The 27,966-nt window shown below is 33.2% G+C and overlaps 1 protein-coding gene across 7 annotated transcripts in view; it reads right to left on the minus strand.

The window, feature by feature from the left end:
- The window catches only part of wnk4a (WNK lysine deficient protein kinase 4a), a 128,656-nt gene that overhangs the window by 54,502 nt on the left and 46,188 nt on the right, over nucleotides 1–27,966 (minus strand). For all 7 annotated transcript variants that reach the window (XR_015503768.1, XR_015503767.1, XM_087275646.1 and 4 more), the window contains 5 exons: nucleotides 13,354–13,526; nucleotides 11,943–12,163; nucleotides 10,295–10,452; nucleotides 3,846–3,934; nucleotides 1,689–1,908 (listed from right to left, as the gene is read on the minus strand). Coding sequence is in view for 5 of the 7 variants with exons in the window: in XM_087275646.1 (XP_087131772.1) it covers nucleotides 1,689–1,908; nucleotides 3,846–3,934; nucleotides 10,295–10,452; nucleotides 11,943–12,163; nucleotides 13,354–13,526 (861 nt within the window). In the remaining 2 variants the exon portion in view is untranslated. The remainder of the gene's footprint in view (nucleotides 1–1,688; nucleotides 1,909–3,845; nucleotides 3,935–10,294; nucleotides 10,453–11,942; nucleotides 12,164–13,353; nucleotides 13,527–27,966) is intronic.

Below are 27,966 nucleotides of genomic sequence, written 5' to 3' on the forward strand. Positions count from 1 at the left end.
CCATAAGAAACTAAATTCTCAGGTCTGATAAGACTAAAATTGAACTCTTTGTAGTGAATGCCAGGCGTTACGTTTAGAGAAACCCAGGCAGCACTCATCACCAGGCTAACAGCATCCCTACAGTTAAGCATGGTGGTGGCGGCATCATGCTGTGGGGATGTGTTTCAGCAGCAGGAACTGGAAGACTAGTCAGGATAGAGGGAAAGATGAATGCAGCAATGTACAGAGACATCCTGAATGAAAACCTGCTTCAGAGTGCTCTTGACCTCAGACTGGCGACTGTTCATCTTCCAGCAGGAAAATCACTCAAAGCGCACCGCCAAAATATCAATGGAGTGGCTTCACAACAACTCGGTGAATGTCTTTGAGTGGCTCAGCCAGAGCCCAGACCTAAATCCTATTGAACATCTCAGGAGAGATCTGAAAATGGCTGTACACCGTCGCTTCCCATCCGACCTGATAGAGCTTGAGAGGTATTGCAAAGAGGAATGGCCAAAAATTTCCAAAGACAGGTGTGCCAAGCTTGTGCCATCATATTCAAAAAGACTCGAGGCTGTAATCGCTGCCAAAGAGGCATCAGCAAAGAATTGAGCAAAGTCTGTGAACACTGATTTTTTATAAAAAGAATTTTTAATAAATTTGCAACAATTTCAAAAACTTTTTCCTCACATTAGTCATATTGTATGTAGAATTTTTAGCAAATACATGAATTTAATCCATTATGGAATAAGGCTGCAACATAAAGAAATGTGGAAAAAGTGAAGCGCTATGAATACTTTCCGGATGCACTGTAGGTTTTGGCGTTGACACGATGCTCAATTGATACTAATGGGCCAAAGCATGCCAAGGAAATATCCCCCACAACATCACACCAGGGCGAAGCAATGGCGCAGTAGGTAGTGCTGTCACCTCACAGCAAGAAGGTCGCTGGTTCGGTCCTCAGCTCAGTTGGCATTTCTGTGTGGAGTTTGCATGGTCTCCCTGCGTTCGCGTAGCTTTCCTCCGGGTGTTTCCCCCACAGTCCAAAGATATGCGGTGCAGGTGAATTGAGTCGGCTAAATTGTCTGTAGTGTATGAGAGTGTGTGAATGAGTGTTTGTAAATGTTTCCTAAAGATGTGTTGTGGCTGGAAGGGCAAAAACATGCTGGATAAGTTGGTGGTTCATTCTGCTGTGGCGACCCCAGATTAATAAAGGGACTAAGAAAATGACAGAATGAATGAACATCACACCACCACCAGCGTCTTGACCAGGTCTACATGCCTAAATGCATTAAGTTGCTGCCATGTGATTGGCTAATTAGACATTTGAGTTACCAAGCAGTTACACAGGTGTACCTAATAAAGTGGCCGGTAAGTGTAGATACCAGCAAAATAAAATAATATGGTTTAAACAAGGTTTCTACTTTTTTTTCTTTTCTTTTTTTTTTACAGCAGATGTAGATCTGGTATGGTGACATACTGTATATCAAACAGCTAGAAAAACACACCTGCTATATGATAAGTAGGTTACTAAGACAAACATGTTTCAGTAATCGCCCTGTGGATATCAATGAAGAAACCTTAACCCAGATATTTACGCAGTGTTGATCCCCGAGGGGAAGGAGCTGGGTAATGCAACCACACCTCAGATCCTTCAAGAGGCACTTTGAAGGCTGTGAGACGAGGTTGATGTGGGATTATGTGCTCACCATCTCCTGCGCCACCTCCTCCGGCACGTCTTTGTAGAGCTCGAACAGGAACTCGATGGCGTTGTTGTCTTTGTACTTTCCGTGGAGCTTTTTAGTGTCGTCCATGCGGAGCCAGAGCTTCAGGCCGGACTTGATCATGTCGTCCTCTTCGGCCAGTTCAACATGGACACCGTTGTGCTCCTGGAAGAAGGTGTGCTCCAGCAAGTCCTGAATGGTGTACCTGGAGTAGAAAGAAAGACGCAGGACTAAATGCGTGCAACTATGTTGAAATAATTGTAAATCAATAAGCAGTTATATTAATATATATATATATACAGTTAAAGTCAAGATTATTAGCCCTCTTGTAAAATTTGAATTAATTTTCAAATATTTCCAGAGTGCCAGAGAAGCTTTTTATAGCATACTAATTTTATTCAATCATTTTTTTTTCGGCTTATTTCCTTTATTAATCTTGGGTTGCCACAGCGGAATGAACCGCCAACTTATCCAGCAAGTTTTATATAGAACATGCCCAAACACTATGGACAATTTAGCTTACCCAATTCCCCTTTTTTTGAACTGTGAGGAAACCCACAACAACACGGGGAGAACATGCAAACTCCACACAGAAATGCCAACTGACCCAGCCAAGGCTCGAACCAGCGACTTTCCTGCTGTGAGGCGATTGTGCTACCCACTGCGCCACTGTGACACCCACACGCTAATTTCTATTTGTTAATTTATTTAGTCTTTTCCTTGATGACAGTATATAATATTGCAATTTAATGGCTAAATCTGGTTAATTAGGCAAGTTTTGTTAATCAGGCAAGTCATTGTACAACAGTGGTTTGTTCTGCAGCCAATCAAAAAATTATGATTTCTTATGGGGGCTAATAATTTATATATATATAAATAAATATAAATATAAATATATATATATATATATATATATATATATATATATATATATATATATATATATATATATATATATATATATATATATATGTGTGTGTGTGTGTGTGTATATAACTCTGTATGTATATATATATATATATAATTATTTATATATATATATATATATATATATATATATATATATATATATATATATATATATATATATATATATATATATATATATATATATTATTATATATATATAATTATTTTCAATATAGTCTTCACACCTCACTGTTCAGACACGTGTATTTTATTTGGTTTTATCATTTATTTATTTATTTATTTATTAAAAAAATTTTTAATTCATTTTGACATATGAGCAGATTTCCATTTTTCAGTTTATTTTTAGTTTAATTGTGTCCTTTTTAAATTTTAAAGTAGTTTTTGTGTGCCTTTTTATCTATATTACTTCCTCTTCCAGACGATCGCGACTGCTGTAGATACTCCAGTTGTGTTATTTTTTGGTATTTATTTTCAGGAAATCACTGAAGGTGACAATTTCAAGCTATCATAACCATATGGTATGGCAATAAGATCGTAACTATACTGTGCATTTACACAGTGCCCATATTTATCTGTGTAAACACACGAAAACAGCATTAACATTATACCAGACACTGTATAAAGGTCATTCTCAGCCACTAGACATTACTGATAGGGTATTAGAGTGTCATCGAGTGACAAATGTGAAAGTATGTCATGGGACTACTATACAGGAGTTAATATTAGGGATTATAGATAGCAAAATTTAGCTAGATTAGAAAAATCTCTGTTTTAAGGGGTATCTAGCCCTTCCCCTTTAAGCTAAAGAGAATTGGGACACCCCTACCCCTTCACGCGAAAGCAAGGGGAAGGGCTAAGGGGTAGAATAGGGATTGGGTCTAAGTCTTTCCATTTCAAACTATATTAAATTATTTACTTATTGTACAAACATTTATTTTTACTTTTACTATACCACTATAGTAAAAAAAAAAACATACTTTTATTTTATTATTATTTTAACTATTATCATTTACTATTTTTACTAAGAAATATTTTTTGCTATTATTTAATATTTTCCTTTATTTTATTTCAGCTATATTTAAATCAACAAAAATCTTTGAAATAGTTTTTATTAGAGTCAGTAATTGTAATCCTGAAACATAATTCATACAACAAAAGACATTTGATTACAGCTTGTGAAATCAAACAGTTTGAGCAGCAGCAGTACTGTACCTTTCATCTTTGTTCATGCGGATGCAGCCTTCGATGATTTCCTTCAACTCAGGAACTTTCACTTTGTGGAAACTGTCCGGCTTTATACCCTGAAAACAGCAGAAAGGGACACAAAAGTCAACTGAGGTCTGTTAAAGAGGCTTAACATGCTTTAATAATAGCATTCACCAATCTAATGTTCTACTGTTAACGATATTATATTATATAACCGTTTTGCTTTCACATAATCCAATCACAGTTACCAGATAACGTATGTTGAATGTATGGAAAAGAGCTCAAGTGCATTTAAGGTAACTTATAAAGCAATACACTTGAGACAAGAGATTTTTCAGATACTTTTTCCAAGACATTTATTGTTTATAATACATTTATAACACACATGCATACTTTTTGAATGATTAATAAATGTCATCTAATCTGTACTTAACTCTTTTAAAACACTTGGAAGACTATTTTAAGATATTTATACAACATCTTTGAGGCAAAGCTCTTATGAGATATATAAAAAAGTACACTTTTAACAAAGTTACAAAATTATTTTAAGCTTTGTGAATGAGTAATATCATCTAATTTGTTTTTAACTCTTTTAAAATCGCTTATATAATGTCTAAAGACACTTTTAAGAAGTGTAAGACATTTTAAAGTTTTTTTTAATGATTAATATCTTCTCATTTGTTCTTAACTCTTAAAAAGCTTTTAAAATGCCTATATTACTTTAGGATACGCAAGATAATTTAAGCCATTTTGAATGATTAATGTCACTTAATCTGTCCTTCACTGTTTTAAGCCACTTATAAGAATATTTTAAGACACTTAAATAAGACACTTTTGAGGCAAGACTTGGCTTATATAACATTATAAGACACTTTTTAAAAGTGTAAGACATTTTAAAGCTTTTTAATGATTAATATCTTCTCATTTGTTCTTAACTGTCTTAAAATGCTAATATGACTTTAGGAAACTAAGATATTTTAAGCTATTTCAAATGATTATTGTCACTTAATCTGTCCTTCACTGTTTTAAGCCACTTATATGAATATTTTAAGCCACTTAAATAAGACACTTATGAGGCAAGACTTTTATAAAACACTTTAAAAACACTTTTAACAAAATTACAAGTTGCTTTTAAGCTTCGAGAATGTTTGATATGATCTAACTTGTTATTGTTATTGCTTTTAAAACACTGTGCATATTTAAAAGACACTTTTAAGAAACTTTTTTTATTTCAATAATTATTAATGTCATTTAACTGTCTTTTAAGAAACTTAGAAGTATATTTTAAGATACTTATAAAAAAAATTATGGCGAAACTTTTAGACTTAGACTTTAAATAAAATTTAAAAATGCTTTTCAGCTTCATGAATGATTAATATCTACTCATTTGTTCGTAACTCTTTTTAAATCACTTATATGTTTTAAATGTAAGAAACTTTTTTAAAAACATAGAACATTTTAAAGCTTTATTGAATGGTTATTATCTTCTAATTTGTTCATAACGCTTTTAAAATGATGCTTTAAACTTAAGACACTTTTTAGAAGTACAATATAATAAACATTTTAGAGGCAAAAGTCTTATGAGACTTTTAAAAAAATTACAAAATGGTTTTAAGCTTTGTGAATGATTCATATATTTTTATTTGTTTTCAACGCTTTGAAAATCGCTTATAAGATGTTTTAAACTTAAGACACTATTAAAAAACCAAAGACATTTTAACGTTTTTTTGAATGATTAATATCTTCTCATTAGTTCTTAACTTTTGTAAAATGTTTATATGTTTTAAACTTAAGACTCTTTTAAGAAACACAAGACATTTTTAAGAATTTAATGATAAATCAAATTTTTGGAATGAAAAAATATTATTTTATTATCACCTAATCTGCCCTTCTCTCTTTTAAGCCACTTATAGGAATATTTTAAGACACCTATAACGCAAGACTCTTATAAGACACTTTAAAACACTTTTAACAAAATTAGAAACAGCTTTTAAGCTTTGAGAATGTCTGATATTCTATAATTTGTTTTAGATTCTTTTAAAACAGCAGATTTTTTTAAACTTACAAGACACTTTTAAGAAACTTAAGACACTGTAAGCTTTTTTCAAAGATGATTAATGTAATTTAAACTGTGCTCAACTCTTTTTAGCCACTTAGAGGTATATTTTAAGATACTTATAAAAGATTTTGAGCCAAAACTCTAATAAGACCAAAAACACTTCTAACAAAGTTTTATGAATGATTATAATATTGTAATTTGTCACGTTTGAGTTACTCAACTACACAAAAGTCTTCAATAATGTTAAAGCTGAGAGCTGAATTACAGCCAGAGCAGGTCACTTTCCCTGTAGACTAGTGGAGTTCATTGAAGCTTTGGACAGCCGGCCGTCCCGTTCACAGTTTGGTGCACTTCTTGGTTTTGTCATTAACACTCGCGAGCCTTTTCAGAGCAGGCTTTGTTTTGCTCATTCAAGACGTCATTTAGCAAACCTATAAAGCAAATCCACTGGCGTCATCCACATAAAGTGTGTGTGGAGTTTACCCAGTACTTTCAAAACATCATAAAGTTGTTTTCTGACATGTAATATAATCAAAACAAGCCTCAAATTACTAGTGAATTTTACATTATTGCATTACTATTATGCTCTTTTATGGGTTCACTGTTTTAGTAGTGCAGAGTAATGAAGTGCAAATACTCAAACAACTAGTTGTTTTCTCAGAAATTATAATTTAGGAGGTAGATTTAACTTTTTTCTGAGTGTTGCTGGGGTTTTCATCCATTTCTGGGTGCCTTTAAAGTCTTATTTTGGCCCCAATTTTATCTGGGTTTCAGCAAATGGGATGATTTCAGGTGAAAAATCTTAATTTGACACATTTTTTGGGAAAATACTTTTTTTTTGGGAAAAATTACCAAAAACAAAAAAACAATACTCTCTGGGCACTCTCTGGTGGCTGTTTTTGCCCCATTGACTTCCATTATAATGACATTTTTTTGATTGCAAAGCCATGACAGCACATGCTTTCTTTATTGTTGGTGGTTTCCCTGTTGGAAAGAGGTACAATTACAAATCCCCCCCTCCCCACACACACACACACACAACGACCCCCCCCCCCCCCCCCCACCCATCTTTAAATTCTGATTCTTTTTTAAATATTTCCCAAATGATGTTTAACAGAGCAAGGAAATGTTCACAGTATGTCTGATAATATTTTTTCTTCTGGAGAAAGTTTTATTTGTTTTATTTCGGCTAGAATAAAAGCAGTTTTAAAATTTTTATACACCATTTTAGGGACAAAAGTATTAGCCCTTGTAAGCTATATATTTTCTTGACTGTCTACAGAACAAACCACTGTTATACAATAACTTGCCTAATTACCCTAACCTGCCTATACCTAATTAACCTAGTTAGGCCTTTAAATGTCACTTTAAGCTGTATAAAAGTGTCTGGAAAAATATCTAGTCAAATATTATTTACTGTCATCATGGCAAAGATAAAATAAATCAGTTATTAGAGATGAGTTATTAAAACTATTATGTTTAGAAATGTGCTGAAATTTTTTTCTCTCCCTTAAACAGAAATTGGGGAAAAAATAAACAAGCGGTCTAATAATTCAAGTGTGCTAATAATTCTGAATTAAACTGTATATTTTAAAAGTGAATGGCCCTTACATAAGCTACATTTTTAATTTGCAGGGTAAACAGTAGAACAATTTTCCCAGCGTAATACTCACTACTCATAAATACTTTTAGAAGGGCTTCTTTTTACTCATACTTTGAGTAGTATTTAAAACAGATACTTTTACTCTACTTGCACTACGTTTTTGGCAAGTGCTGGTACTTTTATTGGAGTATGATTTTCAGGTACTCTTTCCACCACTGCTAGTTTTGTTTTTGGCACTTTAAACAGTTTAACATACTCATAATATTACAGATTTTAGTGTCTGAAATGGATTTCAACCTTTGAAAGTGAACTCGTCTCCGCATTGTAGAAAGCAGAGTATTCTCAAAGTGTCAACAACGCAAACCAACTCTTAGTGCTGAGTGTTTTTTGAAGGTCAAAGCTAATATTGTTTTCTGGCAGTCAACGAAAACCGCAGACTGGCATTTGTGACAAATTTGTGACAGCAGCTTACATGTTCGAGACTTTTAGGAGACGATAACTCCATTTATTGTGCACGTTGGTCTTTACATCTGCATTACACACTACATGTTTACTTTTGACATTTTATTAGACACACTTAAAAACAATTAACAGATGCTTTGAAGAGTTCTTTGCACTAAATTTGTTTACTTTAAAGAGATCTGAGTGAAGAATATGGCGTAAAGTTTCCTAATGCAATAAGGCGCAGATAAGTGAATATAGTGTATGCAAAACAAGTTGTATAATCGAGAGACCGATTTGTGTCCGCATGTGAACTGTGAGGCCTTTCTCAAATTATACAGATAGGAGACGAGCCCTGGGCTTTTTTATAGCCGGATGCAGTCAGGGGGGTTTCTAAACTCAGCCGTGGGCTCTAATCAGACCCCAGCCACGAGTCTTAAAGCTCCACGCACAGCAAGCTCTTAGGAAATGAGAGGAAACTGAGGACACGCAGGAAGAGATTGAAGGAAGGGAATGGATAGAGGGATGTTTACAGCATTTTTGGTGCTGAGTTAAAGGTCTGAGATTAAACAAGGACATATCGAGAAGCATGTGCTTATGTAATGCACATAAAATTCAAGAAAATGTAATGTTGTTTGTTAAAGCATCTCCATTAGTGTATATGATGGAAAAAGTTGTGCCTTTCTACAAAAAATGACCTGCAAAAACTTAAAATTCTTTATTTTGCATTCCAGGCAATAAGTTTACAAACATTTAGTGAATTTCAGAAATGATTAACCCAAACTGTCTTAATATTCTCTGAGAAAATATTTAGTAATAATGCCTACATTTAGACGTTTCAAGGTACAGTTCAAACAAAAATAAAAACTGGCTCATTGGTTTATTCTCTCTTGAGTGGTTTTTAACCTTTAGGGCTTTCTATTCTTGCGTTGAACACAAAAGATATTTTTAAAAATGCAATTGCTGGCACCCACCGTTACAGTTGGCGAACATTTGGTGAATTAAAAAAATTATTGACCCAAACGAATATTATCAAAATTTCGTTTAGTAACAAATAATGGCTAAATTTAGACAAATAATAAATAATGGAAATAACAAACAATTACAAATAACAAATAATGCCTAGATTCAGATGAATATTGAATAACAAATAATGGCAATAACAAATAACAACTAATAACGCCTAAATTTAGACGAATAATGAATAACGAATAATGACAATAACAAATAATAACGAATAGTGCCTAAATTTAGACGAATAATGAATTTCGAATAATGGCTATAACAAATAATAACGAATCACTAATAATGCCTAAATTTAGACAAATAATGAATAACGAATGATGACAATAACAAATAATAACAAATAGTGCCTAAATTTAGACGAATAATGAATATCGAATAATGACAATAACAAATAATAACGAATCACTAATAATGCCTAAATTTAGAAGAATAATGAATACAAATAATGGCTATAACAAATAATAACAAATAACGAATTATGCCTAAATTTAGACAAATTTTGATTAACGAATAATGGCAATAACAAAAAACAATGAATAACGCCTAAATTTACACGAATAATGAACAACGAATAATGAATAATTGCAATAACAAATAATAACGAATAATGCCTAAGTTTAAACGAATAATGAATAATGAATAATTGCAATAACAAATAATAACGAATAATGAATAATGCCTAAATTTAGATGAGTTTTAAATAACGAATAAAGGCAATAAGAAATAATAATGAATAATGCTTAAATTTAGACATTAAAGGGATAGTTCACTCAGAAATGAAAATTGGCTCATTATTTATTCTCTTTGTGTGGTTTTAAACCTTTCTGGCTTTCTTTCTTCTGTGGAACACAAAATAAGATATTTAGAAGAATGGGGCTGCTGGGACCAATCGTAATAGTTGGCGAACATTTGGTGAATTTCAAAAATGATTGACCCAAACTGTATTAATAGTCACTGAGAAAATATTTAGCAACGAATAATGCCTACATTTAGACGTTAGGGGATAGTTCACAGAAACATGAAAATTGGCTCATCGTTTACTCTCCTCGTGTGGTTTTAAACCTTTACAGCTTTCTTTCTTCTGTAGAATGAAAAAGAAGATATTTTGAAGAATGTAGTTGCTGACACACGTCGGCTTTTACGGTTAGAAAAAAATACAATGAAAGTACCAGCATTCTTTAAAATATCTTCCTTGTGTTCTATACAAGAAAGAAACTCAAATCGGTTTCGAACAAGTGAAGGGTTAATAAACAATGACAGAGATTTCACTTTTGAATGAACTTCCCCTTTAATGTTATCCAAGTAAGTAAGCAGGTTGAAACTTACACTGGTAACTTTGCGGTAAATCTGGGCAGCGTTTTGGCACTCTGAATACGGGTATTCGGATGTGGTCATCTCCAAGATACACATGCCAAATGCATAAACGTCCACCGCCTCGTCGTATTTCTCCTCATACATTTCAGGAGCCATGAATTCAGGAGTTCCTGTTAAACACAATATGAGGAACTCTTACCATAAACACACACACAAAACTTAATGTGATTATAAAAATTATTAAAAAGCATAGTTTTCTCTTGCTCTTAGTGTACTAGCATAAAAGTTATATAAAACTACTTGCACAATACTAAAGAGAGAAAGAGAGAGTACACTTTCATGACTGTTTCTAAACACTTAAGCACAATTAAAATATCAACAAAAAAAGTTTTACTTTATGATTTAAACATTTAAGTGTAGTTTAGTTGATAGTAAATATTCCCCAGTACATGCAGCGTAAACTTTACCATATTTCAAACTCAATAAAAGTGATATATTATGACATATTAACTGGATTTAATGTTATTCTTAATTATAATACATTGAAATTTAATTGTAAATAAATTGTTAACATTACACTCAGTTTACGCTTACTTAAGTGTATTATTTTAAAGTGTGTTATTTTCTTAAAAGGCATAAAGTTTACTTTTTCACATTATTATATTATATTATATTATATTATATTATATTATATTATATTATATTATATTATATTATATTATATTATATTATATTATTTTATAATATATTATATTATTTTATATTATATTATATTATTTTAGATTATGTTATATTATTTTATATTATATTATATTTTATTATATTATTTTATATTATATTATATTTTATTATATTATATTATTTTAAATCATATTATATTATATTATATTATATTATATTATATTATATTATATTATATTATATATTATATTATATTATTTTTTATATTATTTTATTATATATTATTTTTTTATATTATTTTATTATATATTATATTATATTATATTATATTATTTTATATTATATTATTTTAGATTATGTTATATTATTTTATATTATATTTTAATATATTATATTATTTTTAATTATATTATATTATATTATTTTTTGTATTATTTTATTATATATTATTTTATTATATATTATTTTATATTATATTAGATTAGATTAGATTAGATTAGATTATATTATATTATATTATATTATATTATATTATATTAGATTAGATTAGATTAGATTAGATTAGATTAGATTAGACTATTCATAGCGACGCAGTGGGTAGCACATTTGCCTCATAGCAAGAAGGTCGCTGGTTCGAGCCTCGTCTGGGTCAGTTGGCATTTCTGTGTGGATTTTGCATGTTCTCCCCGTGTTCGTGTGGGTTTCCTCTGGGTGCTCCGGTTTCCCCCACAGTCCAAAGACATAGTATAGGTGAACTGGGTAGGCTAAATTGTCTGTTGTAGTGTATGTGTGTGAATGAGTGTGTGTGGATGTTTCCCAGTGATAGGTTTCGGCTGGAAGGTCATCCGCTGCGTAAAAAATATGCTGGAAAAGTTGGCGGTTCAGTCTGCTGTGGCGACCCCAGATTAATAAAGGGACTAATCCGAAAGAAAATGAATGAATGAATGGCTGAGCCATTTGATAGCTTGCAATGACTTACCTATGACGCTTTTAGCAAAGCTGGCCCTCTTGAGAGTGGCCAGTCCCAGGTCCCCGATCTTCACACTTCCTGTGGGCCCCGTGATGAAGATGTTGTCGCACTTCAGGTCCCGGTGTATGATGGGAGGAGAGCGTGTGTGCAGGAAGTGAAGCCCCTTGAGGATCTGCCGGCTCCACCGCTGCAGGAGCTTCAGCTTCATCTCCTTAAAACGCTTCAGATACCTGACAAACGGGAAGAGATGGTGTTAAAGGGATAGTTCACCTAAAAATAAACATTTACTGTCGGCCCAATAGCCTAGTGGTTAGCGCACCGACATATGGTGCAATAGCACGTCAGGGCGTCGCGAGTTCGAATCCCGGCTCGAGGACATTTCCCTACCCTCTCTCTCTCTCTCTCTCTCCCACTTCACTTCCTGTCTCAATACTGTCCTATCTAAAAAAAGGCCAAAAATAAATCTTTTACTCACTATTTACTCTTCCTCAAGTGATTACAACGTTGTTGAACACAAAAGAAGATATGTTGAAGAAAGCTGAACCCGTTGACTTTCATAGTAGGAAAAAACAAACACTATGAAAGTCAATGGTTACAGGTTTCCAACATTCTTTAAAGCATCTTCTTTTGTGTTCAACAGAATAAAGGAATTCAGACAGGTTTAAAACAAGTAAAGGGTGAGCAAATGATGACAGAATCTTTACTTTTGAGTGAACTGCTCCTTTTATCCACTCGCTTATCCAAGATACAGGTGACTTTTTCTTAACGCTTTTCCCGCTATAGCATTATACAAAAATATTGTTGTTTATTTATTTAAGAATTTCCTTTTTCTTTTTCATGCTTCTTTATTTTAATAATGGTTTAATGATGCCTTTTTCTCATGAAATGTCTTGATTGGGGTGTAAAAGAGGGTATTTTGAAAAAGGTTGACTTCCACATTGACTTCCATTATATGTGAAATAATGGGTAACACTTTACAATAAGGTTCATTAGTTAATGCATTTACTAACATGAACTAATCATGAACAACACATGTACAGCATTTATTAATCATAATCAAACATTTACTAATGCATTATTAACATCCAAGTCCATGCTTGTTAACATTAGTTAATGCACCATGAGTTAACATGAACTAACAATGAACAACTGAATTTTCATTAACTAACATTAACTAACAGTCGTAATTGTATTGTTCATTGTTTGTTCATGTTAGTAAATGCATTAATTAACATTTACTAATGAACCTTATTGTAAAGTGTGACCAAATAATGCTATGAATGTCAATGGAACCCAAAACATTCCAAATATCTTAGTTCAGCCTTAAGCAGAAGCAGGTCTTTTCATTTTTTTTCTATGCCCTGAAGGTGAGTAAAAGATTTGCATATTCTAACTTGAGGAATGGGATTCCAAGACTCACGTTTTGAGAGTGCCAGAAGTCATGAGCTCAGTGACCAGCAGGATGCACTTCTGGCCTTTGACGTTGGACTTCCAGGAGTCGTAAAAGCGCACGATGTTTGGATGCTGGAGACCCTTGAGCATCTCGACCTCTTCGCTGAAGCGCTGACGCTCCACTTTGCTCAGTTTGCGAGTCTAAAAAGGGATAAAAAGAGAAAAAAAAACATTGAAAATATAGAACATTCACTCAAAACTTAACAAAAAAATAAAACTTACTATGATCTACTTAATAAATTTACACTTTCAAGAGTTTGCACTTAGATAATGCTTGACGCTATTAGCAGGTTTGGCATGCTGTCCCGGGAGAGAACCCAGAGCTCTGAGATAATTAAGCCCAGGGCTCCCGCATTTATACATTTAATACTTTGTGAAGTTTAATTTCGAGAGGAGCACATGCTTATGATTTAGCACATTAGCTAACACTGATTTACCAATCAGACGACTCCTTAACCACTATAAATAACCAGAGTATCTTACTTCAGCCATTTTCGTCTTGAAGAATCCCCCCTTCCACCTCTACTCCTCCCATTTTTAAATTAAATTAAATTTCCGTAACAAATAATTGGAAATTACTGACATTTACAGTTGAAGTCAGAATTATTAGCCCCCCTGTTTATTTTTTCCCCAATTTCTGTTTAATGGAGGGAAGACACATTTCTAAGCATAATAGTTTTTAAAACTTATTTCTAATAACTGATTTATTTTATCTTTGCCATGATGACAGTAAATAATATTTTAATTGATATTTTTCAAGACACTTCTATACAGCTTAAAGTGACATTTAAAGGCTTAACTAGGTTAATAAGGTGAACTAGGCAGGTTAGGGTAATTAGTCAAGTTATTCTATGTCTATGATGATGGTTTGTTCTGTACACTATCGGAAAAAAAATTCTTAAGGGGCTAATAATTTTGTCCCAAAATAAGTTTTAAAAAAATTAAAAACTGCTTTTATTCTAGCCGAAATAAAACAAATAAGACTTTTTCTAGAAGAAAGAATATTATCAGACATACTGTGAAAATTTCCTTGCTCTGTCAAACATCATTTGGGAAATGTTTAAAAAATAAAAATAAAATAAAAACGGGGCTAATAATTCTGACTTCAACTGTATATGCAATATATGTCACATTTTCACACAAAATATGAGCCGTATAACCCTAAAGCATCCAATACGGTAATCAAGATACTATTTTAGACTTTAATCATCCTACAGTAAACGCTTGATCTTGCTGCACGCCCTCTCAAACAACACGCTCAGGGTTAATTTGAGTCTTGAAGTGTCTTAAATGCGTGTGACGTACATCCTCCCTCAATAAGCATGATTCACTGCATATTCTGGCAGGGAACCACCTGTAATTAGTCTTTAAAAAGCCATTAAAACAGATAAGAACCTGCAAGATGGTTGCAACCGCAAGAATTTCAGCATTTATGTAAAAGTGCCACTGTAACCGTTTTCTTTCCATTGTCGAATAATTACTTCCCAATCTAAACACAGGTCTTCGAAAGCCTTTTTAGCGACTCTTAGACAAGGAGTGAGTGTGCAAAAAGGCCATTTCTGTGCTGTTTTGGGTATGAAAGGCTTGATTTAGATGGCTTGGGAGGGTGGAAAACTCCGGAGAGACACCGGTTTGAGCAGCATGAATCCCACATTCAATGAGTTCTGGGAAAAGCGTGTGTTTATGTCTCCAGTGGGCAGAAAATTTAACTCTGTATTTCATGCTTCTTATATGATGTCCCGTATAGGTGAAATGACAATATGTTGGTGAGCAACATAAAAGTGCTGTAGTGTTCCTTATATTTAGTTTAAAACCATATAAGGTATAAATATTCTCTTTGTAATTATGTTAGTTTTTTCTTTTTTTTTTCTAACAATTTTATAGTGCTTTCAGTAGAAGATTAAATCGAATGACTTTTAAAGATCTGATATAGGCAAAGACGATTTTTAAATTTGACAAAACTTTCAAATTTATATTCTGAATTGTTTAATAAATATATATTTTTTAAATTATAAATAATTTATTTATTACAATTAATAAATGCACTTTACAGGATAAACAAAACATTGACATTTATATCATGAATTCTTCAATAAATAATGATTTTAAAAATATGAGTGATTAATTAAGATTTGTTTAAATTTACATTCCAGAATTAACAAAAAAAGGAAAAAAATATATTATGAATTCTTCAATAAAAAATTATTTGTTTTTATATAAATAATTAATTAATTAAGATTTTTTAAATTTACATTTTAGAATAAACAAAAAAGAAAATAATATATCATGAATTCTTCAACAAATAATGATTTTAATATAAATGATTAATTAATTAATTAATTAGGATTTTTAAATTTACATTCCAGAATTAACAAAAACAAGAAAAATTTTTATCATGAATTATTCGATAAATAAAGATTTTTAATATAAATAATTAATTTATTCACAAAAAAAAAATTTATTCATATCATGAATTCTTCACAATTTTTTTTTTTTGTAAAAAATAATTATTTTTAAGATGATTAAATGTACTTTACAGGATAAACAAAACATTAACATTTATATCATGAACTCTTCAATAAATAATGTTTTTTTAAAATGAACCTAAGATTTTTAACTGTACTTTTCAGGATAAAGAAAAATGATTATATTATGAATTCTTCAAAAAAATTATTATTTAATATAAATAACTAATTCACTAGAGATTTGTACTTTCCAGGATAAACTGTATTTTCAATTAATGTCATAAATTCTTGATATATATATATATATATATATATATATATATATATATATATATATATATATATATATATATATATATATATATATAAAAAAAAATATATATATATATATATATATATATATATATATATATATATATATATATATATATATATATATATATATATATATATATATATATATATATATATATATAAAAGTAATTTACTAGAGATTATTAAATGAACTTTCCAGGATAAAGAAAATATGTCATTAATTCAAGATTTTTTTTTTTTGTATAAATAATAGTTTTTTTTAAGATTATTAAATGTACTTTCCAGAATAAACAGACCGTTAACATTTATATCATGAATTATTCAATAGATATTTTTTATTCTAAAAAAAATCATAAAAATATTTAAATGTACTTTCCAGGATAAAAAAACTAAATAAAAATAATATATCATGAATGAAACGAAGTATTGTGCAGCCCTAAAACATACTATGCAAGTCAATGGCTGTTTTTTTGTTTTCCAACATTCTTCAGAATATCTTCTTTTGTGTTCCGTTGAAGAAAGAGACTCAAACAGGATTACATTTGTAGAGGATTTTTCATTTTTGACTGAGCTCTCCTTTAAGACCACATTTAAAACTACAATAGAGACTCGTGAGCTGACTCTTCTTCCTATGGGGGAATTTTTTTAAACAAAAGAATAAATTTAAGATGCGACTTTTACCTCTTGAGGAGATGAATTCATGTAAAAACATGTTTCTTTCCCAACCCAACTTAACTGCCATTTCCTGAACCAGGCCCAAGGCTTTGTGACAGCAACGGATTGACAAGCATTGTTGGATTTACAAACACACACACACACACACACACACACTGAAATTCTCAATGAACTCACTCACGCATCATGCCAATCTAGCTGTACAGTACAGTACTGTAATATCCCCCACTAACCACAATTAACACCATACATCAGTGCTGTCATGATTACCAGTTTCAAAGTAAACCATGGTAAATTGCATGCCGGATATTATTATCATTTCAGGTTTTCATGATCATTACAACCGTGATTGATTATTGCAATGTTAAAAACTCATTGTATATCCTGTAACATTGCAATAAGTGAATTGTGCGACGGCACGTTTATAAAGACAATTATTAAGTATATACACTCACCGGCCACTTTATTAGGTACACCTGTCCAACTGCTCATTAATGCAAATTTCTAATCAGCCAATGTCATGCCAGCAACTCAATGCATTTAGGCATGTACACATGGTCAAGACGATCTGCTGCAGTTCAAACCGAGCATCAGAATGGGGAAGAAAGGTGATTTAAATGACTTTGAATGTGGCATGGTTGTTAGTGCCAGACGGGCTGGACTGAGTATTTCAGAAACTGCTGATCTACTTGGATTTTCACGCACAACCATCTCTAGGGTTTACAGAGAATGGCCTGAAAAAGAGGAAATATTCAGTGAGCGGCAGTTCTGTGGGTGCAAATGCTTTGTTGATGCCAGAGGAGAATGGCCAGACTGGTTCCAGCTGATAGAAAGGCAACAGTAACTCAAATAGGCACTCGATAGAACCAAGGTCTGCAGAAGAGCATCTCTGAACACACAACACGTCCAACCTTGAGGCGGATGGGCTAGAGCAGCTGAAGACCACACCGGGTGCCACTCCTGCCAGCTAAGAACAGGAAACTGAGGCTACAATTCACACAGACTCACCAAAACTGGACAATAGAAGATTGGAGAAACGCTGTCTGCTCTGATGAGTCTCCATTTCTGTTAATTTTCAGATACAAAACTTGCTGGAATGCCTTAAGTCTGCATGACATTTATTGTTTTGAACATTTTCAGGTCATTTAAAAGTGATAATATTGATAATTTTGATAATTATAATTGCAAAATTTCTCTCTATGATACATATACTACTACTGATTAGTGACTCGAAACATCAGTTTAGCATTTTAAGCCCACACAAGATTAGCTTTTAGAGTTAAATGTGTGTATACAGTCAACACAGAGCTACTGTCTCCTCACATCAGGCACACAGCCGAGGTCTTCTCATACACACAGGCACGTTTTTAGCACAGTTAATATCATTATCTCCTCAAATACACTCTGTAGGACTATATCTGTGCTGCTGGGAAAACAAACACACTGACAGAGGTGCAGGGTTTCAGCCACCAGCGCAGCCAAGAGCACCGATTTATGCAACCAAGTTTTTTCCAGAATGTAAACATCTTTAAGAGCTTGACTTTCCAGGGGTTTTCTAAAAACAGAGACGATTTCTCTATAAGTCCTGCTCTCACTCTACTTTGAGTAAGCAACACCAAAACAGGAGTTTTCCATGAAATTATTGCATTTGACAAGCTGTAAGGCTGACCGCTGGTGTGCATTATGTAACTTACATTTTAGAGATTTTTGTTTTGTTTCGCTTCCAGTGAAGCATGCTTACACTAAAGAAGTAAAGGCAATGTAAAATCAAGGTACACCTATGTGGTTGCAGTGCACCTTTCTCTTACAATTGCTTTTATAATTGCTTACAATCACTACTGGTTGAGTTTAGGAAAGGGTTTAGGTCAGTGGTTTACTAGATGATCTGTACGACAAGCACTGCTTTCTTGAGGACACGTACAAGAAGGATGTGAATCTTAAACGTACAACAAAACGTACCATGAGTAACGTATTTCAGATTTGCCAAAAATCTAGACACCCTAAGTAACATAATTTAGGGTCAGAATAATTTAAGCTGAGCCCTCCAGTGGATTTTTAATCTGAAACATACAACAAAACATACCCTAAGTAACGTATTTCACAATTGCAAAAAATTTAGATAGCGCCCTTTAGTGAATTTTTAATCTGAAACATACAAAAAAAAAAGCACCCAAAGTAACGTAATTCAGGTTCGGAAAAATTTAAGCAGCACCCTCCATTTAATTTTTTAATCCGAAACACAAAACAAAATGTACCCCAAGTAACGTATTTCAAAAATCTAGTCAGCGCCCTCTAGTGGATTATTAATCTGAAACATACAATAAGACGCACCCTAAGTAACTTATTTTAGGTTCTATTTAATTTGAGCAGCGCCCTCCAGTGGATTTTTAATATGAAACACACAACAAAACATCCCCTTAGTAACTTATTTCGCAATTGCAAAAAAACTATACAGCGTCCTCTAGTGAATTACTAATCTGAAACATAAAAAAAAAAAAATCGCGCCCAAAGTAATGTATTTCAGGTTCGAAAAAATTTAAGCAGCGCCCTTCAGTGGATTTTTAATCCAAAACACACAACAAAATGTACCCCAAGTAACGTATTTCAAAATTGCAAAAATCTTGACAGCGCCCTCTAGTGGATTTTTACTCTGAAACATACAACAAAACATACCCTAAGTAACGTATTTCACAATTGCAAAAAATGTAGATAGCGCCCTAGGTAGATAAGCCTCGCCCTCTAGTGTATATATTTAATTGGAAATGCACAACAAAACGTACCCTAAGTAACGTATTTTGGAATTGCAAAAAACATAGACAGCGCCCTCTAGTGGATTTTGTATCTGAAACATACAACAAGACGCACCCTTAGTAATGTATTTTAGAATTGCAAACGACATAGAAAGTGCCCTCCAGTGGATTTTCAATATGAAACGCACAACAAAACGCACCCTAAGAACGTATTTCGGAATTGCAAAAAACATAGACAGCACCCTCTAGTGGATTTATAATCTGAATCATACAACTAGACGCACCCTTACTAACGTATTTCGCAATTGAAAAAAAGGTAGACCATGCCCTCCAGTGAATTTTGATAATGAAACACACAACAAAACAAACCCTAAGTAGAATATTTCGAAAATCTAGACAGAGCACTTTAGTGGAACTTTAATCTGAAACATACAACAAGACACGCCCAAAGTAACGTATTCTAGTTTCGCTAAAATGTAAGCATCGCCCTCTAGTGGATATATAATTGGAAACGCACAACACAACGTACCATAACTATCATATTTCAGAATTGGAAAAAACGTGGGCAGCACCCTCTAGTGGATTCTAAATCTGAAACATACAACAATACGCACCCTAAGTACCATATTTCGGAATTGCAAAAAAATAGACAGCGCACTCCAGTGGATATTTTTATACGGAACACACAACAAAACGTACCCTAAGTAACTATTTCAGAACTGCAAAAAACAGACAGCGCCCTCCAGTGGATTTTTTTATTTTTATGAAACGCACGACAAAACATACCCTAAGTAACATACTTTGGAATTGCTAAAAACGTAGACAGTGTCCTCTAGTGAATTTTTCATCTGAAACGTACAAGACGCACCCTGAGTAAGGATTTCAAATTCACAACGTAACCAGCGCCCTCTACTGGATTTCTCATCTGAAACCTGCAACGAAATGTTTTGCAAAAATGCAAGCTGAGAAAGGTCCTTCCAATGAGTTCACTTGGTAGAATTGTAATAAAGATTTTTCATCTGAAACATACAACAAGACACGCTCAAAGTAACGTAATCTAGTTTCGCTAAAATGTAAGCATTGCCCTCTAGTGGATATATAATTCGAAACGCACAACAAAATGTACCATTACTAACATATTTCAAAATTGGAAAAAACGTGGGCAGCACCCTCTAGTGGATTTTAAATCTGAAACATACAACAATACGCACCCTAAGTAACATATTTCGGAATTGCAAAAAAATAGACAGCGCACTCCAGTGGATATTTTTATACGGAACACACACAAAAACGTACCCTAAGTAACCTATTTTAGAACTGCAAAAAACAGACAGCGCCCTCCAGTGGATTTTTTTATTTTTACGAAACGCACGACAAAACATACCCTAAGTAACATACTTTGGAATTGCTAAAAAGGTAGACAGTGTCCTCTAGTGAATTTCTCAACTGAAACCTGCAATGAAATGTTTTGCAAAAATGCAGGCTGAGGAAGGTCCTTCCAATGAGTTCATTTGGTAGAATTGTAATAAAGACATAAAGTGATCATCCTGGAGCCAGAGCTGTTAAAACAGGTCAGAACTGCATGATTGAACCATGGTGGGCTTAAACGGGGGCAATCCTAAAGGATTATACCGACCTGGAGAAACACGACAGCTTGAGTTCAGGACAGCCTGAGGCACAGCGAGGGAGTAATTGCAAAATGACACATAACAACCTCTACAAGCTTATCATCATCACCACTGAAAGAAGAACCCAAGGGCTTGACAGGAAATCAGTCATATGGTAGCAGTTTGTGCTTGACGTATATATGTAGGACAAATATGGGAGGAGTCTAAGCATGCTGGACTCTAGTGTGAAAACGTTTTATTGTGTATGTTACTATAAGATTTAATGATAGACACTGATTTGAGTCTGCCACAAATTGTCCAAGCAGAAAGCAATAAAGATATAGTATTTTACACACGGTATGAATACTATGTAATGTATACCTGGACAAAACTCAACATTTGAACTAGATTAAGAATTCTACAGCTGGATACATAAAAAGCTGAATATCTAATAACTAAAAGAGTTAAATAAATATAAATCACATATCAAAATAAATCATGTCTTAAAATGTGTTGTAGTTTGCAATATGCATGTTGTATAAACCAGTGTTTCTCAACTGGTGGGTCGCGGGACATTTTCAGTGGGTCGTGGAGTGTGTGGTCAAAAAAACAACAAAAGTTTAATTTTTAACTTATTTTGCTTATTCCAGACTTTTATTTTGAAATGCATGCGCAACAACCCTACCGTTTGACATGTGAAATTTCATTTTATTATTGCAACAAATATGTTGTAGCGCACATATGACCCCGAATATGTAAAGTATGGATATATATATATATATATATATATATATATATATATATATATATATATATATATATATATATATATATATATATATATATATATATCCATACTTTACATAGTCTATATATATATATAGACGATTTAAAGACTTAAAGCCTCAGAGTCATATGTAGTGAGGTGCTCTCATAAGAGAGCATGAAACCTTCTAAATTAAAACAACATTTAGAAACTAGAAAACATGTTTTATTAACAGTTTATTAATAACAGTATTGGTCATTTTTACTTTGTAATATTTCTATAATTTGATCCATTGATCCAATAAAATAGTGTTTATTTGTAAGTCTTGGTGAATTTCTTATGATGTGTCTGTCACTACTTGTTTTCGTTAACAAATAAATACAAATTAAGTATAGTACCTAAAATTGTATTGTAGTTTCTAAAAATTGGGGTCGCGGCTTGATGACCATGTAAAAATGAGGGTCCCATGGCCAAACCAGTTGAGAACCCCTGGTATAAACTATTCTTCAATTTAATTTTTTAAAGCAAATAAGAAATTCAGAATGCATTAATAGAAAAATCAATTATTGAAAACTAACATTTTTCTAAGCACATCTTACTTTTTTCTAAAATCCCAAACATTTTGATCGAACATCAAACTATCAGCCAAACCAATGCCATTTTGTTTTCTGTCTGATGAACACAATCTGAGTTTGATTAAATAATATCCTGTCTCTTTAAATGTCACTTTATGAAGCTGAGGTTTTTGAAGCTCCAAAAACTGCATCCATTATCATAAAAATAATCCATACAACTCTATTGAGGTACATTTCAAAAAGCCTGGAAGAGCCATGGACATTAATACACTCACCAGCCAACTGCTCATTAGCGCACATTTCTAATCAGCCAATGTCATGACAGCAACTCAATGCATTTAGGCATGTAGACATGGTGATCTGCTGCAGTTCAACGCAAGCATCAGAATGGGGAAGAAAGGGGATTTAAGTGACTTTGAACGTGCCATGGTTGTTAGTGCCAGACGGGCTGGACTGAGTGTTTCAGAAACTTCTGATCTACAGGGGTTTTCACGCACAACCATCTCTAGTGTTTACCTAGAATGATCTGAAAAAGAGGAAATATCCAGTGAGTGGCAGTTCTGTGGGTGCAAATGCCTTGTTGTTGATGTCAGAGGTAAGAGGAGAATGGCCAGACTGGTTCCAGATGATAGAAAGGCAACAGTAACTCAAATAAGCACTCGTTACAACCGAGCAGAAGAGCATCTCTGAACACACAACACGTCCAACCTTCAGGCAGATGGGCTACAGCAGCAGAAGACCACACCGGGTGCCACTCCTGTCAGCTAAGAACAGGCTACAATTCACACAGGCTCACCAAAACTGGACAATAGAAGATTGGAGAAACGTTGCCTGCTCTGATGAGTCTCCATTTCTGCTGCCACATTCAGATGGTCGGGTCAGAATCTATCATCATCAACATAAAAGCATGGATCCATCCTGTCTTGTATCAACAGTTCAGGCTGGTGGTGTAATGGTGTGAGGGATATTTTCTTGACACACTTTGGGCCCATCAGTACCAATTGAGCATCGTGTCAACACCACAGCCTACCTATTGTTGCTGACCATGTCTATCCTTTTATGACCACAGTGTACCCATCTTCCAGCAGGATAACGCACCATATCATAAAGCGTGAATCATCTCAGACTGGTTTCTTGAGCATGACAATGGCAAAAGAGGGTCCAACCCAGTACTAGTAAGGTGTACCTAATAAAGTGGCCAGTGAGTGTATAATAGAGTAACTCGCATTGTGTTTGTCTTAAAAATGAAAAATCAGACACATAGAATGTCTAAATAAAATTATGGGATACCGAATATTGAAGCAATTAGCAGTTAAGAATTACTCCTGCAGAACATTTCTTAGAAAAACACTCCAACTACAAGTCAATTCTAAGAGTTTTTGATTAACTCAATTACTATTATATTTTTATAATTGGAGGCTATCAATTTAGCCGATCATAGTTTAGTTCTTCAGTCACGGGTACTTATATTTCTGTTTGTTATTGGAAGATGTGATCACAAAAGTTTTGTTGGACGGCATTTTATACTAAGTTGCCTCATTCTGTTATTATATGCCTGAATGTTCAGAGGAACAAATGTACAGGAACACATGTGTGTTCAATCAGAGCGCAGAGCCGCTGGGGGTTGAGCGCAGGCTCACAGCATGGGTTAACTCCAAACTACCCAGACCAGAATGCAGCACTTCACTGCTGACCTCATGCCAAACCACATCCATTCACTCCCAGGAGCTCGAAGCTGGAGACAAATCCAATGTAACATTAGAAGACAAGGTGTATGTACTGACATTTAGATTTTTTCAACTTCAAATCCCCTTAAATGCAATATAAATCCCCTAAAATGCTATATATATATATATATATATATATATATATATATATATATATATATATATGCACTATAAATCTCAATGTTAGGGCCAGTTACACAGAAAACCCTCACAAGGCTGATCTGATGAATCCACGACTAACATGGATTATTATTTTGACTTCTTAACTGATTTAATTAACCATCTCTCAGTCACAAGACAGATCATTTCTGTTTTACGGTTTCCTAATTGTCTTCTGAAGTCTCCGTCAGCAGATTTGCCCTCTTCCAAGGTCAAAAAACACTTTATATTGTCAAAATTAAATCTTGTCTTCTTTTCTGAGTGTCTGAAACAGTTGGTTTAAGAATCCGGTGTCTCTAAATCCGCCTTACAGAGAACATACTGTGCTCTGATTGGTCAAAAGGGTCAGTCTGTTGTGATTGGTCAATACCAAATGTCAATTTCGGGGGCTTGATTTTATCAGCCCAGGCAAAAAGCAAAAACGTGACTCAGTCTACTTTTTAGTGAAACGTAATATACATTGCTCCAGATACATTTTGCTGGAGGTTTCAGATTAAAAATCCACTAGAGGATGCTGTAAACATTTATGCAAATCTGAAATACTTACAGGCAAAACTGATTGGATGAATCCACGACTAACATGGATTATTATTTTGACTTCTTAACTGATTTAATTTGCCACCTCTCAGTCACAAGACAGATCATTTCTGTTTTAAGTTTTCTAATTGTCTTCTGAAGTCTCCGTCAGCAGATTTGCCCTCTTCCAAGGTCAAAAAAACACTTTAATATTGTCAAAATTAAAGCTTGTCTTCTTTTCTGAGTGTCTGAAACAGTTGGTTTAAGAATCCAGTGTCTCTAAACCCGCCCTACAGAGAACATACTGTGCTCTGACACATACATACATATATATATATATATATATATATATATATATATATATATATATATATATATATATATATATATATATATATATATATATATATATATATATATATATATATATATACATATACATATATATACATATATATACATATACATATACATATATATACATATACATACATATACATATATATACATATATATATATATATATATATATATATATATATATATATATATATATATACATTGGATGCTGGATGAATCAGTATATATGCACATATACATTTACAAAATATATTATATACATCATATTATATAACATGGTATATAAAAAAGCAATAAATAATGTAAATAATAAATCATATTTAATAATTCTCAACAGAAGTCAAAATGACATGCATGATATAATATACACAATTAAATATAATATGTATTTAAGGTATATAATATTTACGATTATATGCAATATGTATATAATATAATATATAATGCATATAATATATTATATTACCATTTTCAACAGATGTTTATAAACTTATACAGCATGGGAGGAGTGTGTGCTTACATATATATGCAAGCAAACTCATAAATTAAAAATATGGTCTTAATAAAAGACATGTCATTGAATATATGAATGCATTTTTTTACACAAAACAAGTGTGAGCTTCTTGTCAACACTATCAGGAATTAGCAGACCCATCATTCATCATTCAACACACACACCACACCCCCTGCGCGTGCATTTATCAAACGCCATGCCAAAAAAACATCTGCAAAACCCATCAGACTGTGCCTGGCTGCTCTAATGATGCCACAACGCTTTTGTTGTCATTTCAGCGCAGCTGCGGCTCCACATAGCTCACACTTTTGAGACCTGCACTCTCCTGACCCTTTGCAGAAACATATATTGGAGTCTACAGAAGTGCGTGTGATTAAAGCCAGGCTGAAAATGTCTTGCCCCAGTTCCACAGGCGTGTTACATAAGCAGCGCTCTGTTGTCAAAATGGCTCCACGTGACCAGAGACCACCTGTCAACACCTTCATTAGACTGCAGGAACACAGCCTAACTGACCACCAGCACACATCCACTGCAGAACCAGGAGGAAATGCAGCCAGAGCCTCCTCAGAAAGAAAATAATCCAAAGCACAAAAATAAAACTCGACAAATATTATGAAACATGACATTAACACCGTACAACAGCAACACAGACAGGTAAAGGTCCAGCAGGAGCCCTCATTGAGTTTGAACAGGCCCCTTAAATGGATAGTTCACCCAAAAATGACATTTTTTGTTAATCGACAGACTTAATTCTCTCTATATTTATTATTTCTTACACATTATATTATTTCAAACTACTATAATATCAATAAAAGTCACTTTTTTTAAGCTGTAGAGTTGATTTTTCAACATCTAAAGTCGACAGAGCAGAGATCAACATGCCATAATGCAATTCACAACCGCAAATCAGCACTTGTGAATCACAAAATCTGGAAACTATTCATTAGCAAATATTTTTACAGTGAAAAACACTAATATTGAAACTAATATTTATATTTTTACACACTATAACCTGTTCAAAAAATTACAAAAATGATCAAATATAATAATAATAATTCAAATTTAGTTAAATAATAATAAAAGAAAATTTAAATACTGAAATAAAAATCTAAAGTTTTAATCAGAACGTACATAAAACAGATACAAACTAATATTTGAATCAGGTTACAATGACAGAAAACAGATTTGCGATCGGATTCAATTCAGATAGTCAAAAATAGGTGCATAAACATAGAGCCTCTGTACACAAGTAGTACATTTACAAAAGAGTCCATATTAGTACCTCAAAGAAGTCCCTAAAAAACTCAGCAGGTACACATTTGCTCTTTTTAGGTACTAATATTATCTAATCAACCTTCTGTCTCACTACAATCCAACCCAGTCTTTAAGATCTCAAAACTCAGGGCTTCTTGTAGTACCAAAAAATAGCAAAGTCCACTAAAAGAGGTCAAGCGTTTTCAAATATGGCTCCTAGGTTTTCTAAGGCCCAATCCCAATTCTACCCCTAAGCCCTTCCCCTTCCTTTTACACCTACCCCTCGTTTTGCGCATTCCTGTGAAGGGCTAAGGGTGTCCCAATTCTCTTTAGCTTGAAGGCGTAGGGGGGAAGAGGTATACACCCCTTCGAACGAAGATTTTTCAGGACCACACTCAAAACCAAGGGGTAAGAAAAAATTTCCCCGAATACACCAGCCACAACGCCAGCATGACTGCACCCGGAAGTAAGCAGATCCACAACTTAGTATTTTTTGTCATCATTACAAATTTTTTCACCAAACAAACACAATTTTATTATATTCATAACAGCATTCGTGATTTACCGTCATGCTTTAAAAAAAAAAAAAAAAACGCTAAAATAAAAAAACGCTAAATTTGGCTATCTACAATCCATAATAATAACTCCTGTACAGCAGTCCCACAACATTCTGACACTCGATGACACTCGAATACCCTGTCAGTATTGTCTAGTGGCTGAGAATGACCTTTATACAGTGTCTCCTATAACGTTAATGCTGTTTTTGGTGCGTTTACACAGATGAATATGGCCACTGTGTAAATATACAGTACAGTTACGATCTTATAGCCACATTAGATAAATATGATAACATGATATATGCCTTCGGTGATTTCCACAAGATAAATACCAAAAAATA

Source organism: Danio rerio, chromosome 12, assembly GCF_052040795.2.
Source record: "Danio rerio strain M-AB ecotype USA chromosome 12, GRCz13ab, whole genome shotgun sequence".
NCBI lineage: Eukaryota > Metazoa > Chordata > Actinopteri > Cypriniformes > Danionidae > Danio > Danio rerio.